Source organism: Puma concolor, chromosome C1 (assembly GCF_028749965.1).
Source record: "Puma concolor isolate L17-30 chromosome C1, mPumCon1.1.hap2, whole genome shotgun sequence".
In the NCBI taxonomy this organism is placed as follows: Eukaryota; Metazoa; Chordata; class Mammalia; order Carnivora; family Felidae; genus Puma; species Puma concolor.
In genome coordinates, this window is record NC_141674.1 from 92783865 (window position 1) to 92799462 (window position 15598).

At 36.0% G+C, this 15598-nt stretch overlaps 1 protein-coding gene across 2 annotated transcripts in view; it reads right to left on the reverse strand.

Moving 5' to 3' along the window:
• LOC112869352 (mitochondrial adenyl nucleotide antiporter SLC25A24) overlaps nt 1–15598 on the reverse strand; it is a 60506-nt gene that overhangs the window by 16040 nt on the left and 28868 nt on the right. For both annotated transcript variants that reach the window (XM_025932468.2, XM_086717725.1), the window contains exons 4-6: nt 12016–12127; nt 5083–5241; nt 2616–2768 (exon numbers count right to left, since the gene is read on the reverse strand). In XM_025932468.2, coding sequence (XP_025788253.1) covers nt 2616–2768; nt 5083–5241; nt 12016–12127 — 424 coding nt within the window. The remainder of the gene's footprint in view (nt 1–2615; nt 2769–5082; nt 5242–12015; nt 12128–15598) is intronic.

Sequence of the window (15598 nt, forward strand, 5' to 3'; positions counted from 1 at the left end):
TATGGCCCTTTGTAGCCACATGGATGGAACTGGAGAGTGTTATGCTAAGTGAAATAAGCCATACAGAGAAAGACAGATACCATATGTTTTCACTCTTATGTGGATCCTGAGAAACTTAACAGAAACCCATGGAGGAGGGGAAGGAAAACAAAAAAGAGGTTAGAGTGGGAGAGAGCCAAAGCATAGGAGACTCTTAAAAACTGAGAACAAACTGAGGGTTGATGGGGGGTGGGAGGGAGGGGAGGGTGGGTGATGGGTATTGAGGAGGGCACCTTTTGGGGTGAGCACTGGGTGTTGTATGGAAACCAATTTGACAATAAATTTCATATATTGAAAAAAAAAAACAGCACACCTATATCCCTTGGATAGATAACCTTGTAGTGCAATTGCTGGCTCATAGGGTAGTTCTATTTTTAGTTTTTTGAGGAACATCCATACTGTTTTCCAGAGTGGCTGCATCAGTTTGCATTCCCACCAGCAGTGCAAAAGGGTGTTTCCTTCTCTGCATCCTCACCAACATCTGTCATTACCTGAGTTGTTCATTGTAGCCATTCTGACAGGTGTGAGGGGGTATCTCATTGTGGTTTTGATTTGTATTTCACTCATCATCAGTGATGTTGAGCATCTTTTCATGTCTGTTAGCTATCTGGATGTCTTCTTTGTTAAAGTGTCTATTTGTGTCTTTTTCCTATTTCTTCCCTGGATTATTTTTTGGGTGTTGAATTTGAAAAGTTCTTTAGATTTTGGATACGAACCCTTTATCTGATATGTCATTTACAGGTATCTTCTCCAATTCTGTTAGTTGCCTTTTAGTTTTGCTGATTGTTTCCTTCACTGTGCAGAAACTTTTTATCTTGATGAGGTCCCAATAGTTCATTTGTGCTTTTGTTTCCCTTGTCTCTGGAGACATGTTGAGTAAGAAGTTGCTGCAGCTGAGGTCAAAGAGGTCGTTTTCTATTTTTTCTTCTAGGATTCTGATGGTTTACATTTAGGTCTTTCATCTATTTTGAATTTATTTTTGTGTATGGTATAAAAAAGTGGTCCAGGTTCATTCTTCTGCTCTATCCTCCAATGGAGTATTACTCGACAATCAAAAAGAATGAAATCTTGCCATTTGTGACAACGTGGATGGAACTAGGTATTATGCTAAGCGAAATTAGTCAGAGAAAGATAAATATCATATGACTTCACTCATATGTGGGATTTAAGATACAAAACAGATGAACATAAGGGAAGGGAAGCAAAAATAATATAAAAACAGGGAGGGGGACAAAACATGAGAGACTCTTAAATACAGAGAAAAAACTGAGGGTTGCTGGAGGGGTTGTGGGTTGGGGGAGGGCTAAATGGGTAAGGGGCATTAAGGAGGACACTTGTTGGAAAGAGCACCGGGTGTTATACGAAGGGGATGAATCACTGGATTCTACTCTTGAAATCATTATTGCACTATATGCTAACTTGGATGTAAATTTAAAAATAAATAAATAAAATTTTTAAAAAAGAGAGAAACAGAAGAAAAAAGAATGAAATATTGCCATTTACAACAAAGTAGATGGAAGTAGAATGTATTATGCTAAGCGAAATAAGTCAGTCAGAGAAAGATAAATACTTGATTTCACTCATATGTGGAATTTAAGAAACACAACAGATGAACATAGGGGAAGGGAAGGAAAAATAAGATAAAAATAGAGAGGGAGGCAAACCATAAGAGACTCTTAAATACAGAGAACAAACTGAGATTTTCTGGAGGGGAGGTGGGTAGAGGGATGGGCTAAATGGGTGATGGGCATTAAGGAGGGCACTTGTTGGGATGAGGACTGGGTGTTGTATGTAAGTGATGAATCGCTAAATGCTACTCCTGAAACCATTATTATACTATATGCTAACTAATTTGGATTTAAATAAAAATTTAAAAATATAAAGAAAGAAAGAAGGAAAGAAAAGAAAGAAAGAAAGAAAAGAAAAGAAAAAAGAAAAGAAAGTCTTTTTTTTTTTTTTTTTAGGGGCACCTTGGTGGCTCAGCAAATTGAGCATCTGACTCTTAATTTCAGCTCGGGTTACAATCCCAGGGTTGTGAGATCGAGCTTAGGATGCTCTCTCTCTCCCCCTCTGGCCCTCTCCCCAGTTCATGTGTTCTGTCTCTAAAATAAAACAAATAATAATAATAAACGGCTTTTTTAAAATAAATCACATGAAATTAAGAATCCTAGAGTTTAGGGACACCTGCGTGGCTCAGTCAGTTAAGTGTCCGACTTCAGCTCAGATCATGATCTCACAGTTCATGGGTTCAAGCCCCACATCAGGCTCTGTGCTGACAGCTTGGAGCCTGGAGCCTGCTTGGGATTCTATGTCTCCCTCTCTGTCTCTGCCCCTCCCCTGCTCACGTTCTTTCTCTTAAAAATAAAATAAACATTAAAAAAAAAGTCCTAGAGTTTAGTCATAAGGAATTTGAGTTTATCTAGTCTAATCTCCTATAAAAGAAATTCCTCCTGGAGTAGATGTGGAAAATTATTATGCATTACAACAAGAACCCAAAAAGCACTGTATGTTCACTGCTATTGAATCAGTTTATTAACTCCTCTTTGTTAATAAATTCCACAGGTGATAACAATTACCTGTTCATATGACCAGAACTTAACAGCTGTCTCAGGAGCAATTTTAAGGACATTTGTACCATTTCCTCTCCAAAGGGAGCGGATACCTCCTTCCTTCACCATCTGTCGAAAGCCGCCATATATGTTCATTTTGCCTGATTTTGAACCGTGGACCTAAAAATAAAAGCAGAGTGATACAAAATACTGGTGGCATGTTACTGTTACTATTTCTAAGGTAACCATACAAACCACCCTCTTTATTTCAACACTATTTATTACTGCAAGAAGATATGTTTAAAAATAGAATCTAGAAAAAATAAAACTAGAATATAGAATATAGAAAGCTCATAAAATATATAATGATGGGAAGAATTATTACCACATTGTAGAGGCTGATTCCAAATCTAAAACTAAGAAAAATCAGTACCCTTAGTGTGGGAAAGCAGGCAGACAGGACATGATCAAAATTAAAATTATTACAGACAACAATAAGATAACATGAACCAAAGTATGTATTAGACTACAGAACTGCCCTTGGAATGTGAACAAGTTCAGTTTAAGAGACTTTTAAAAATACACTGCAAGTAATATACTATCTCTCCACCCCCCAGAAGCAATACCACCATGAAATATAAATGGGTGTGAAAACAATTTTGTATTTTGTATATCAGAGCCATAGACAATGGAATGCACACAGCCTCCCACCAAAACTTAAAATACCTTCAATGGCTTATCTCAAAGCCTCTCTAGGCAACATGTACCACTTGCCTCACCCAGTGAATATTTGGTTTATACCACAGATGTGATCACTATTTAAATACACTAGACCTTATAACTGCCTCTGTATAACAATGACGAAATCTAATAAGCCAAAAACAGTTATAGAAATCAGCTCTTCTTCTGATCATTTTGGTTATGGTTATGAGTGGCTACTGAATGAGTGGCTACTTTAAAAAACAGAAAAACAATATGTGAAGGGCTGAAGAATAAAGGTCAGCCACGTGGGCAATATATGATCGATCCACAATAAAAACTCTGGACATCAAAGACTCAGGCGAACTTTCTTGGTTGGTTTGCAACACTGTGCATATTGTCATACATCAATGCTGGAACATAACACATGGCAACTCTACAGGGAGAAGAAAACAAAAACTCTGCATTTGGTGCTTTCCCAGACTTGTCCTTATATGCTTTTTTCCTTGGCTGATTTGAATCTGTATCTTTCCTTGTAATAAACCACATCCATGAGTATTAAAGCTTCTAGTATATTCTGTGAGCCTTCCTGAATTATTGAACCTGAACGTAATTTTGAAAAACCCCAGCCACCTACCCCACAGAACTTGCAGGAAATAAAGTCCAGAGATATCCATTTTATTTTAAATGAACTTCACAATAAAATATGACAAAGGAAAAGATGAATGCTTATTCAAGCTCTCTCAAAGTCAATTTACTATCATTCCTAAAGAAAAACACAAACACCAATTCCTTCTTATTCTTCTTTAATGCACTATTTTTACCCCTAAATATATCTTGGGATTTAGGTACATTCTGAATGGATGCTGTTAAAAATATTGTCAGAAATGTTTTTATACCTAAATCTAATGACAAGTATAAAAAATGTTGACCACAGGTATGACAACACAACTTGTAAAAACTCATTTTTAAGCAACTACTATATTCCAGTAGGGTTTTCCAGTTTATCAGGCATTTGCACATACTTTAAATCATTTAATTCTTACAACTAGCCTTGTTAGATATTCTTAATCCCACTCTCAGATGAAGGAAAATGAGACCTCAGGGGTTCCATGCGGTGCGAGAACCACAGCTGTATAGCCAAAGATACTCCATTCCTTGTCTAATTTCCTATAAAGGAAAAATTATTTACTTCTCTGAGCCTCAGGTTCTCCAGAGATAATGTGAGAATATAATACCCACTTGCTATGAAGATTAAATGGGTTACCATAATGAGCACCAAATAAATATCAATTCCTTTCCTTTCTCCTTCTTTCCACTCTGATCAGCCAAAGCCACATTGCAGGTAAATAGCAAAGTCAGTCTATAAATCCAGGTCTTTTCTACTAACCTTATCTTTAGAATGATTTTAAAAATCACATCCCTGTTCCCAGATTCTAAAACTTAGAAACATTCCACTTTGAGAAAGTACACAAAACAGAAGGAAAATATAAATAATTTAAGGAGAATCCTACAATAATGGCCTAGAGATTTTTTTCTCATTAAACATTTGAAAAGTCATAGAATGCCAAAGACTAAAAGTTCATCACACAACAATTTAAGGTTTTACAGAACACTGAAATACTTACATGGCCTGAATTCGGGATTAAGAGCAAAAATAGAGCTTTCATACTTTCTTTTTTAAGGTATGAAAGAATATTACTAAGAAATTTTAAAACTTCTTTTTCAAACCAGCACATTTCTCACTGTTTCAGAATATGTAGGAGAAACTTAGACACAAGATCATAAAGTTCACCTGCATCATGACTTTCAGACGATCCAAAGGGGCAGTGCTTGTTCGAGAGACGGCACCAGCAATACCTCCTGCCAAAAGCTGCCTCCACCACTGTCCGGACTTCTTTTCTTCTTCAGTGAACTCATCCGGAATAGTTAAACTGTCTCCTATGTCAATACCCTGTTAAATGGAAAGATCCCCATGCCCCTTCAATTAAAAATAGATCACTCCAGAAGGTTTCTCTTGGAGAAGAATCATGTGTTAGTTTATAGTTAACATCAACTTCATTCCTTAGAAAGTATACTAAGCCAAAGTCCACAGATGATGGTGGAGCATCATGGAGACCCTGAACTTGTCTCCTCCCTGAAATGCAGCTAGGTCAGCACCAAACCGTTTTGAACAACTAGGAAACTGATATGGGGACTAACGCAACAATCTACGTAACTTGAGCCACAGAACTCGGCAGGAACGTGGCATGAAGAGGTGAGCTGGGGTCAGAAAGACTACGGAGGGTAGGGAGTCATTTTCGTGGGAAGAGGACAGAGAGAGAGAGAGAGAAAGGGGAAGAGTGTGGTGCATCAGGATTGCACAAGAAAAGCACACCCCTTGAAAGTAGCTGGAGAGAAAGAGAAAGAGTATAAACACTCACAGGGGACTGAACAAGAAATCTTTTCACCCAAACCATTGATGGGGAGAAAGGAGAGGGTTTCAATACCACTAGGATTCTATAAACAGTGGAGCATAGAGTCTGAAGTTTCGTCTGAACTAGAGCTTAGAACCAGGATAATAAGAATACTAGCTGGGGTTGAAAAAAGCATAGAAGACACCAGAGAATCCCTTTTTGTGGAGAAAAAAAAATAAAATCTAGTCAGGAGGAAATTAAAAATGTTATAATCAAGATACAATCTCGAATGGATGCCATTACAGCAAAGATGGACGAAGCAGAACAGTGAATAAGCGATACAGAAGATAAAATTATGGAGATTAATGAAGCAGAAAAAAAAGAGGAAAACAAAGGCAAAAGATCATGATACAAGACTTAGAGAATTCAGTGACTTATTAAAAAGGAATAACATCCGAATCATAGGAGTCCCAGAAGATGAAGACAGAGAAAAGGCGCAGAAGGTTTATGTGAGCAAATTATAGTGGAAAACTTTCCTAATTGGGGAAGGACACAGACATCAAAATCCAAGAAGCACAGAGAACTCTCATTAGATTCAACAAGAACTGACCATCACCAAGGCATATCATAGTCAAATTCACAAAATCCACAGACAAGGAAAGAATTATGAAAGCAGCAAGGGGAAAAAAAAGTCCTTAACCTACAAGAGAAGACAGATCAGGTTCACAGCAGACCTAACCACAGAAACTTGACAGGCCAGAAAGGAGTGGCAGGATATATTCACCGTGCTGACTCAGAAAAATATGCAGCCAAAAATTCTTTATCCAGCAAGGCTGTCATTCAAAATTAGAAGGAGAGACAAAGAGTTTCCCAGACAAACAAAAACTAAAAGAGTTCATGGCCACTAAACCAGCCCTGCAAGAAATTTTAAGTCAAACTCTTTGAGTGGAGAAAAGACAAAACAAAACAAAACAAACAAACAAAAAACAGAAGCAACAAGGACCAAAGAACATCAGCAGAAACACCAACTCTACAGGCAACACAATGGCACTAAGTTCATATCTTTCAGTACTCACTCTAAATGTCAATGGACTAAATGCTCCAAAGACATAGGGTATCATAATGGACAAGAAAACAAGAACCATCTATAAGTGCTTACAAGAGACTCATTTTAGACCTAAAGACACCTGCAGACTGAAAGTGAGGGGATGGAGAGCCATCTATAATGCTAATGGTTATCAAAAGAAAGCTGGAGAAGCCATACTTATATCAGACAAACTGGATTTTAAAAATAAAGACTGTAACAAGAGATGAAGAAGGGCATTATATCATAATTAAAGGGTCTATTCAACAAGAAGATCTAATAATTATAAATATTTATGCCACCAACATGGAAGAACCCAAATATATAAATCAATTAATCACACATAAAGAAACTCATTGCTAATAATACCATAATAGTAGGGGACTTCAACACCCCCACTTACAGCAATGGACAGATCATGTAAGCAGAAAAGCAACAAGAAAACAATGGCTATGAATGACACACTGGACTGGATGCACTTAACAGATATATTCAGAGCATCTCATCCTAAAGCAGCAGAATACACATTCTTCTTGAGTGCACATGGAACATTCCCCAGAATAGATCATATACCAGGTCACAAATCAGCCCTCAACAAATTCAAAAAGATCGAGATCATACCATCCATATTTTCATACCACTGAAATTCAAAATCACTATGAAATTCAAAATCAACCACAAGGAAAGATTTGGAAAAACCATGAATACTTGGAGATTAAAGAACATCTTATTAAAGAATGAATGGGTTAACCAAGTAATTAAAGAGGAAATTTAAAAATACATGGAAGTCAATGAAAATGAAAACAGGACAGTCCAAATCTTCTGGGATACAGCAAAGGCGGTCATGAGAGGGAAGTATACAGCAATCCAGGCCTTCCTAAAGAAAGAAGAAAGGTCTCAAATATACAACCTAACCTTATACCTCAAAGAACTGGAAAAAGAACAGTAAATAAAGCCCAAAACCAACAGAAGAAGGGAAATAATAAAGATTCGAGCAGAAATCAATGATTTTGAGGAAAAAAAAAAAAACAGTAGAACAGATCAATGAAACCATGAGCTGATTCTTTGAAAGAGTTTACAAAATAGATAAAATCCTATCTAGACTGATCAAAAAGGAAAAGGAAAGGACCCAAATAATAAAATCACAAATGAAAGAGGAGAGATCACAACCAACACTGCAGAAGTATGAACAATAATAAGAGAATATTATCAACAATTATATGCCAACAAATCGGGCAATCTAGAAGAAATAGACAAATTCCTAGAAACATATAAACTACAAAAACTGAAATAGGAAGAAATAGAAAAATTTAACAGAGCCATAACCAGTGAGGAAATTAAATCAGTAATCAAAAATCTCCCAACAAACAAGAGTCCAGGGCTGGATGGCTTTCCAGCGGAATTTTACCAAACATTTAAAGAAGAGTTAACACCTATTCTTTTGAAGCTGTTCCAGAAAAAAAGAAATGGAAGGAAAGCTTCCAAACTCATTCTATGCAGCCAGCACTACCTTGATTCCAAAACCAGACAAAGACCCCGCTTAAAAGGAGAACTACAAACCAATTTCCCTGATGAACATGGATGCAAAAATCCTCAACAAGATACTACTAGCCAAACAGATCCAACAATACATTAAAAGAATTATTCACCACGATCAAGTGGGGTTTATCCCTGGGCTGCAGGGCTGGTTCAATATCTGCAAATCATATTAATAAAAGAAAGGACAAGAACCACATGATCCTCTCAATAGATGCTGAAAAAGCATTTGACAAAATACAGCATCCTTTCTTGGTAAAAAAACAAAACAAAACAAAACAAAACAAAAAAAAACAAAAAAAAACTCAAAAAAGTAGGGATAGAAGGAACATACCTCAAGATCATAAAAGCCATATATGAAAGACCCACTGCTAATGTCATCCTCAATGGGGAAAAACCGAGAGCTTTCCCCTTAAGGCCAGGAACACGACAAGGATGTTCACTCTCACCGCTGTTATTCAACATAGTGTTGAAAGTCCTAGCCTTAGCAATCAGACAACACAAAGAAATAAAAGGCATCTAAATTGGCAAGGAGGAAGTCAAACTTTCCCTCTTTGCAGATGACATGATACTCTATGTGGAAAACCCAAAAGACTCCACCAAAAAATTTGCTAGAACTGATACATGAATTCAGCAAAGTCTCAGGGTAAAAAATCAAAGTACAGAAATTGGTTGCATTTCTATACACCAATAATGAAGCACAGAAAAAGAAATCAAGGAATTGACCCCTTTTACAATTGCACCAAAACCATAAAATACCTAGGAATAAACCTAACCAAAGAGGTGAAATATATATACACTGAAAACTATACAAAGCTTATGAAAGAAAATGAAGAAGAAACAAAAAAATGGAAAATTTTCCATGCTCCTGGATTGGAAGAACAAATATTGTTAAAATGTTGACATTACCCAAAGCAATCTACATATTCAAATCAAAATAACACCAGCATTCTTCACAGAGCTAGAACAAATAATCCTAAAATGTGTATGGAACCAGAAAAGACCCCAAATAGCCAAAGTAATGTTGAAAAAGAAACGCAAACCTGAAGGCATCAAAATGCCAGACTTCAAGATGTATTACAAAGCTGTAATCATCAAGACAGTACGGTACTGGCACAAAAACAGAAACACAAATCAATGGAACAGAACAGAGAACCCAGAAATAGACCCACAAATGTATGGCCAACTAATCTTTGACAAAGCAGGAAAGAATATCCAATGGAATAAAGACAGTCTCTTTAGCAAATGGTGTTGGGAAAACTGGACAGCAAGATGCAGAAGAATGAACCTGGACCACTTTCTTACACCATACACAAAAATAAACTCAAAATGGATGAAAGACCTAAACGTTAAGACAGGAAGTCATCAAAATCCTAGAAGAAAAAGCAGGCAAAAACTTCTTTGACCTCAGATTCAGCAACTTCTTATTCAACATGTCTCTGAAGGCAAAGGAAAGAAAAGCAAAAATGAACTATTGGCACCTCATCAAAATAAAAAGTTTCGGCACAGCGAAAGAAACTATCAGCAAAACTAAAAACAACCAACAGAATAGGAAAAGGTATTTGCAAATGACATATAAGATAAAGGATTGGTATCCAAAATCTATAAAGAACTTATCAAACTCAACACCCAAAATACAAAGAATCCAGTGAAGAAATGGGCAAAAGACACGAATAGACACTTTTCCAAAGAAGACATCCAGATGACTAACAGACACATGAAAAGATGCTCAACATCAATCATCATTAGGGAAATACAAGTCAAAACCACAATGAGATACCTGATACCGGTCAGAATGGCTAAAATTAATAACTCAGGCAATGACAGATGTTGGCGAGGATGTGGAGAAAGAGGATCTCTTTTGCACTGCTGGTGAGAATACAAACTGGTACAGCCACTCTGCAAAACAGTAAGGAGCTTTATCAAAAAATTAAAAATAGAACTACCCTATGACCCAGCAATTGCACTACTAGGTATTCATCCAAAAGATACAGGAGTGCTGATTTGAAGGGACACGTGTGTCCCAATGTTTATAGCAGCACTATCGACAATAGCCAAAGTATGGAAAGAACCCAAATGTCCATCGACTGATGAATGGATAAAGAAGATGTGGTATATATCTACAATGGAATATTACTCAGTGATCAAAAAGAATGAAATGTTGCCATTTTCAACAATGTGGATGGAACCAGAGGGTATTATGCTAAGCGAAATTAGTCAGAATAAGACAAATATATTATTTCACACATATGTGGAATTTAAAAAACAAAACAGATGAACATAGGGGAAGGGAAGCAAAAATAAGATAAAAACAGAGCGGGAGACAAACCATAAGAGACTCTTAAATACAGAGAACAAACTGAGGGTTGCTTGCAGGATGTTGGGTGGTGGATGGGCTAAATGAGTGATGGGCATTAAGGAGGGCACTTGTCAGGATGGGCACTGAGTGTTACATGTCAGTGACTAATCACTAAATTCTATTCCTGAAATTATTATTATACTATATGTTAACTAACTTCAGGATTTAACATAAAAAAGAAAAACAAATGCAAAAGCTGCAAAAATTTTCAAGTAAATATTTTAGTACAGTAGATTACTAGAAGAGAATAAAAATATTTAGAACTTTTTTATTCAAAAAAAAAGTACACTGAACTAATTTGAGCATATAATTATAAATAGACTATCCACACTAAATGAAGTACAGTATCACTTCACAGGAAATGAAAGTTAACAGTAATTACAAATTACAAAACCAAAAACTACAGCTTTCTTTCTTAATGGGTTCAGAACAACTTTTCTCTTCTTGGTCTAAGTTAGAATGAAAGATCAGCCTTTTGTCAAGTGTTGTGAATCCTTTTTAGCTACAGAAAGAAATTAGTTTGTCAATTCTTCAAAGATATTCCCTTTATCTCAAAATTCTAGCCACATTATTCTTTATACCATGATATATGCTATAGACCTGTAAATAAAAATTAAAGCTATATATGTGAACACCTCGAAACTCATCTGCTATACAGACTGTCTATAAATATTTTTATAGACTTGTCATTTAAAACATGCAACAAATTCTTTATAAAATTTAGCTAACAAGGAAATACTGTTTAAAAATAATCCTTCATCCTACTCACATCACCATAGATTAAAAATATAGCTTGAGATAAATTGAGTTCTATAATGATAGTATTTCTACAACTTTATTAGCTAAGTGCTTCTGGTGTAAAAGATTTTATAGGTAGGAGTGTAGGGATAAGAGGCTACACTATAGTAGTAACCCTCTCTTTCTTAATTTTACTATCAATAAAATGAGTACATGATTGTAGCCTCACCTGTTATCGACTATCTCCAAAGATACAGTAAGAGTCTGATTATGTAAATATAACTTCACATAAGTAGAAAATTTATCTAGGCAACTGAACTACTAATATATTTTCTATACTCATAGAAATGAGGCATTAATCATCAATCATTTTATAATGTTCTATTTAAGTTTAGGCATTGCTACCAGCAGCAATGTGAACCCTAGACTTTATTTATTATGTATAAAATTTACTGAAATCCACGAATAAGCATAGCAGACAAACCCATTAGAAAAATTAAAATTCCCTCAGAGAGTTCCCATTGCTTTAGGGAGCAGATTTAACAATAACGTGAACTTCAGGGATGCCTGGGTGGCTTACAAGGAAGTATAATGTAACGCACATAGCATACTTACAGTAGAATGTTTCCAGAAACGGATAATTTCCTCAATGTCTGTAACAGGATTAAATAAGAAATAGTCCCTCCATTCATTCCAGTCTATTGTCATTGTCCCATCAGTATCAATACTGAAAATAAAAAGAAGCAAATTAAAAAAAAAAATAAAATTTATAAGTAAAACATTATTGGCCATTTTGCAGAATGATAGTTTGTTTTCAAACTCAGTATTCTTATTAAAAAATTCCAGTTCACAATAATAGATTGTTGGAAATGGCAGCAAGTTTTTGATGTTCTGTTAGATAGTTTTAATCATTTAGATAAAGAAGGGTCCCAAAGTTAGAGAGCTCTCACTGAAGACTACTTTTGGCACTGTGTCAAACTCCAATCAGTGAGCTATCAAACACTAAAGCTTGAAGATTAAATATTGGGAGGGAAATGAATAGATTTATGATCTATCTTTTTTTCTTGCACTGGATCAGGAAGATATTCCTTTTTTTGTTTAAAGTGTTTATTTTTTAGAGAGAGAGAGAGAGAGAGAGAGAGAGAGAGAAAGAGAGAGGGAGGGAGGGAGGGAGGAGGGAGGGAGAACAAGTAGAGGAGGGGCAGAGAGGGAGACAGAGGATCCAAAATGGGCTCTGCATGGACAGCAGAGAGCCCGATGCAGGACTTGAATTTATGAACTGTGCGATCATGACCTGAGCTAAAGTCCAAAGCTTAACTAACTGAGCCACCCAGGTGCTCCAGAAAGATATTTCTTAACACTCTGTTAAAATATTTGGATGTGATTTGGGAATATATGCAAAATATTCTATCAATTTCCTTCTCTAACTTCCTCAAAGCTAAGAAAATTAGCAGTATTTATAAAAAAAAAAAATCTAACTTGCTGATTGGGGCTTTTGAATCTTAAGAAATCTGGGTACCTCATCTTCAACATGTAACATTAATATACTGTAGTCTTAGATATTTGTCATTAACTTTTTGCTTGTTTTACAAGTGTCTTCATAGTGTGTCATTTAACCAGCTTTTTCCTAAGATCTACTCTGTTGCCTGCCAGGATTTTGATTGTTTTGTTCACTATCTATACTCAAGACCTAAGTGGCTGGCACAAAGAAGGTGCTCATTTATTTGTTGAATTAATGAATGTCTCTGAAGAAAAGTTTGAGTGTCTCCTCCAAACTTTATATTTATTCTATAATTTGTGTGAAAATGATACATAAAGCTGGCAGTCAAATAAAAAGTAATTTTCAGGCATTTATTATCATGTTTTCTAGTGCCAATTTCTAATTTTGACTTCCATGTGTGAAATTATACTTAAACTTTCATTTGTCTCAGCACATGGGTATTAACATTCCACATGTGCATGAGAGTCCTAGTTACTACTTATGTTTATAACATTGTTGTGGGCTGCAATACTTATAGCCACTATTTTCCATTTTAATGCAATTGTTTATCATCTGACCCTACCCCTCCACCTCCCACACATGCCTTCATAAGTATCTTCCACAAGGCAAAGATTTTTGTTGATTTTGTTCACTGATATGACCCAAGTGTCTGGAACAGCCTAGCAGAGAGAATATTTACTGAATGAATACATGAATTCCAAATTCTGGAGCTTAAAGCCACAGAACACTGATAAACTTACATAAAATAGTCTCATTGTGGTTTAAATCGCATTTCTCTTCAAATCACTAATGATGTCAACCATCCCTTACCATATTCATTTGCTATTCAGGTTTCCTTTTACTTGAAATGCCTGTTTGTCTTTTGCCCATTTTCCTACTACATTAAGTGTCTTTTTCTTTTATATGTACAGTTCTTTATATAGTTGATTCTTATACTTCAAGTTATAAATTAGCAGATACCTTCTCTTTGTTCACTTTGTTTATGGTATCTGTGAAAAGATGCTCTTAATTTTAATATAGCTGAATTTATCAATCTTTTTATTTGCACTACTGCCTTTTGTGTCTTTTTTTTTTTTTTTTTAATAAATCCTTCCTTCCATGAGATAAAGACATTTCCTTTTCTTCCTCTATAAGTATTCCCAGTTAACTTTGACATTTAGGTTGATTTTTGTGTCTGGCGTCAGGTAGGTATCCAGTTTCACATGTGTCTGCACGGACAACCAGATGCATTAGCCCCACATACCACATAGTCTCTCCTTTCCCTTTTCCTGTCTTCTGTGTGACAAATCCTAAATATGGATGGGTCTGATTCTGGGATATTATGTTCCACGTACCACCTTGGCTATCTGTGTACCACCACCACTGTCTTAACTATAGCTTAATAACAATCAGTATCTGGCAGAGCAGGTCCCTGCTTCTCACAGCTCTTCAGGAATGTCTTGGTTATTCCTGGGCCTTTGCTCTTTCTTTGGTATAAATTTGATGCTCAGCTTGACAAGTTTCTTGACAAGTTTCAATGGCACTGAATCATTATCAATTTGGAAAAAGGTACAGCTTTTCTGTATCAAGTATTCTAAGAAAAGCCCAAAGCTAATATCATCCTAAATGGGGAAAAACTGAGAGCTCTCCCCCTGAGATCAGGAACAGGACACGGATGTCCACCCTCACCACTGTTATTTAACATAGTGTTGGAAGTCCTAGCATCCACAATCAGACAACAAAATGAAATAAAAGGCATCAAAATTGGCAAAGTCAAACTTTCACTTTTCACAGACGACATGATACTCTACATGGAAAACCCGACAGACTCCACCAAATGTCTCCTAGAACTGATACATGAATTCAGCAAAGTCACAGGGTACAAAATCAATGTACCGAAATCAGTTGCATTTTTATACACCAATAATGAAGCAACAGAAAGAGAAATAAAGAAACTGATCCCATTTACAATTGCACCAAGAACCATAAAATACCTAGGAATAAACCTAACCAAAGATGTAAAAGATCTGTATGCTGAAAACTATACAAAGCTTATGAAGGAAATTGAAGAAGACACAAAGAAATGGAAAAATATTCCATTCTAATGGACTGGGAGAATAAATATTGTTAAAATGTCAATACTACCCAAAGCAATATACACATTCAATACAACTGCCATTCTTCTCAAAGCTAGAACAAACAATCCTAAATTTGTATGGAACCACAAAAGAACCCGAATAGCCAAAGTAATATTGAAGAAGAAAACAAAAGCGGGAAGCATCATAATCCTAGACTTTAGCCTCTATTACAAAGCTGTAATCATCAAGATAGTATGGTATTGGCACAAAACCAGACACATAGACCAATGGAATAGAATAGAGAACCCAAAATTGGACCCACAAATGTATGGCCAACTAATCTTTGACAAAGCAGGAAAGACAGTCTCTTTAAAAAATGGTGCTGGGAGAACTGGACAGCAACATGCAGAAGAATGAAACTAGACCACTTTCTTACACCATACACAAAAATAAACTCAAAATGGATGAAAGACCTGAATGTGAGACAGGAAACCATCAAAACCCTAGAGGAGAAAGCAGGAAAAAACCTCTTTGACCTCAGCCGCAGCAATTTCTTACTTGACACATCTCCAAAGGCAAGGGAATTAAAAGCAAAAATGAACTATTGGGACCTCATTAAGATAAAAAAGTTTCTGCACTG